At 38.3% G+C, this 3,059-nt stretch overlaps 1 protein-coding gene across 1 annotated transcript in view; it reads left to right on the top strand.

Annotated features, from left to right (window-relative positions):
• BTG1 (BTG anti-proliferation factor 1) overlaps nucleotides 1–2,849 on the top strand; it is a 3,412-nt gene extending 563 nt beyond the window's left edge. The window contains exon 2 of the mRNA XM_026648835.2: nucleotides 1,560–2,849. Within this exon, the coding sequence (XP_026504620.1) occupies nucleotides 1,560–1,924 (365 nt within the window). The 3' untranslated portion in view covers nucleotides 1,925–2,849. The remainder of the gene's footprint in view (nucleotides 1–1,559) is intronic.
• Nucleotides 2,850–3,059: the final 210 nt, after the last annotated feature.

Here is a 3,059-nt window from a genome sequence, read left to right as displayed (position 1 = left end):
CCACACGGGATCCCTTCTCCCCCCCACGTCAGCTCTTGGGGCGCAGTGTCCTCCGGGATGGGTCCCCACATGGGATCCCTCCCTTCCCCCTCAGCTGTTGGCCCACCTTGGATCCCTTTATTCCCCCATCCCCGAAGCTCAGTTTGCCCCCAGGTGTTTTTACAAGCCCAGTTGTTCTGCTTGCCTCTTTCCCAGTACTTGCCCTTTGTCACTTTCCAGTTCCTAAACCAAGCCTCTAATCTGTATCTTTGTAGTGAGACAAAGACGCACGACTGACTTCTGGGATGAAACCTCTCTAGCATTTTCAAGCCCTGCAGTTTTATACAGTGCATGAGTTTGTCCCAGACGGGAATGCTTTTTAAAAAGCCACAATATCTGATAGTGTAGTCAACCAACATCATGTATCTTGTTTTGGTTGCTAGTATTCTAATACAGTAACATAGTTTTTAAATAAGGAAAATCAGGGTCTTTTCCTGGCTGCTTACAAAGGTGGTGGAGAAGAGGGAGGGATTTAAACTGAAGCCTCTTAGATTTTTGTAAAACTTATTTGGACACAGACAGATAACAATCTCTGAAAGCAATCAGCACTTTGTGAGGTACTGAAAACCCCATCCAGTTTCAAGTGTAAAGTGTATTTAAATTGTTTTTATATCTGAAAATATTACAGAAATGGGAGTCAGGTTCCTTCGGGACCTATTTTCCAGAAAATGCACTACAGAAATCTTTTTATTTATTTATTGTGGTACCCTTCAAAGGCACCAGTCAGGGTCCTTTGTCCTAGGTGCTATACAACCACATAGGAAAATGTGGTTCCTTCCCTATACAGTTTCTGATCCAAGGGCCAAGTTCTGATATTCTTGTTGGTTATATTTCAGTGGCCTTACCCACCTACTTGGGTAACTATGGTGAGTAGAGGTATCAGAATTTAGCCCTAGGACAACAAGCGATATAGAAAGGTAATATAGTGGTATACAGTAAGATGAACATTCAAAATACGTAAGTCTTTATTTTAAATTGTCAGTAAACATTGCCAGTCTGCTTTTCCCTGTTATAGTTTCATTAGCAGTACTTGCAATGGGAAAACAACGCTGAACTGTTTCAAGATGCTATTTAAGTGTATTTTTCCTCCAAAAGTTGAGAATATTTATAGATCTGGGATATCTGAAGCCCAGAAACTCCTTAATGCTTCACACAACCATGGAGTATTTGAATCATTTAAAAAAATGTGTTGAGTAAAAGTAATGACTCAGTTGCAACTAACTCATGAAAAATACTTGCCACGTGAGATCACAGTAGGTAGTGTAAATTACCTCCAAAAATATTTAAGAGCTCATCTTGAGTTTTTTCCATTGTCTTTCAGGTTTACAATTTATTATAATGTTAGACATTCTGACAATGTTAGTCACTTATTGAGCTGGAAAAATCAAATTTCTCGACCGTGTCAATTGTGAAATGGGTTAAAAAAAGAAAATTAGAGTACATGACAATCATAGTACATCTTTCTGACTCTGTTATCTAGAGCTAAGCAGCACAATCTTTTTTTTTTTCTTATTCTGTAGAGCATTATAAACATCACTGGTTCCCAGAAAAGCCGTGCAAGGGATCAGGTTACCGTTGTATCCGGATCAACCATAAAATGGATCCTCTGATTGGACAAGCAGCACAACGGATTGGACTGAGCAGTCAGGAACTGTTCCGGCTTCTTCCAAGTGAACTCACTCTATGGGTTGACCCCTATGAAGTCTCCTATCGTATTGGAGAGGATGGCTCGATCTGTGTGCTGTATGAAGCTGCACCAGCAGGAGGTAGCCAAAATAACACCAACATGCAAATGGTAGACAGCAGAATAAGCTGTAAGGAGGAACTTCTCTTGGGCAGAACAAGCCCTTCCAAAAACTACAATATGATGACTGTATCAGGTTAAGATATAGTCTATGGATGGATCACCTTAAAATGGATGGATAAAATTGGTTTTTACTTTGGGTGGGCTCCTCTGGGGATGGATTATGGAATTTAAACCATGTCACAGCTGTGAAGATCTGGCACACAATAGAGTGGTAAACTTTCAAGTGACAGTGCCGTAGTTTGGACAGTACCTTTTCAGTGATTTAATAGCCTGTGAGTCAGAATGATCACTTTATTTGCTAGGGAGTGAAGAAGTCCAAGGAATGTTTCAGTTTCTCCCAGACATCTTACTTAGTTTTTACACCAATTATTTCAATCCAAATCTGTATTTATAAAGTTATTCTCTGCAGTTGGTCTTGCAGAGTAAATTTGCACTATTACATTTACAAATTGTTACATTTTTGGCAGCTCAGTAACAAGACTTGTTATAAACATAATAGTACTGGAAATTTTCTGACTTTTACCTAGCACTTACAATATGTATAAATGTACATAAAACAAACTGGTAAGCATGACCTGGGGAAATGGTCAGATCTTCATATTATGTATTGGCCTTGAAAATAACAAGTGACCAGAATCTGCCATGACAACAGGCTATAAAAAGACCATATAAAGACACTGTCTGAACTGTGGTGTTAGCACCAGCCAGCTATCTGTACATTTGCTAGCTTGTAGTTTTCTAAGACTGAGTAAACTTCTTATTTTTAGAAAGTGGAGGTCTGGTTTGTAATTTCCTTGTATGTAATTGGGTAAAAGTCTTTTCCACAAACCACCATCTATTTTGTGAACTTTGTTAGTCATCTTTTATTTGGTAAATTATGAACTGGTGTAAATTTGTACAGTTCATGTATATTGATTGTGGCAAAGTTGTACAGATTTCTATATTTTGGATGAGAAATTTTTCTTCTCTCTATAATAAATTGTTTCCTATCTTGGCATTTTAATTAATCTCTTGTCGTGATTATATAGGATCAGGCAAATGATTTATCCTCCCAGTAGATGTAAAATAGGTACTGTACCCTAAAGAATAAGAACATCAATGGCACACTGTTGGGAAACACTTGATACAGCCATGGATTAATGAAGATCACTTGTGTACAAACATTTGGGAAGTCTAGGGAAACACAGTATTTTAACATGCCACTTTAATACCT

This window comes from Terrapene carolina, unplaced genomic scaffold (assembly GCF_002925995.2).
Source record: "Terrapene carolina triunguis isolate 2854851 unplaced genomic scaffold, T_m_triunguis-2.0 Scaffold68, whole genome shotgun sequence".
Lineage (NCBI taxonomy): Eukaryota > Metazoa > Chordata > Testudines > Emydidae > Terrapene > Terrapene triunguis.
The sequence above is the reverse complement of the archived record's forward strand: the minus strand, read 5'-3'. Positions and strand labels throughout refer to the sequence as shown.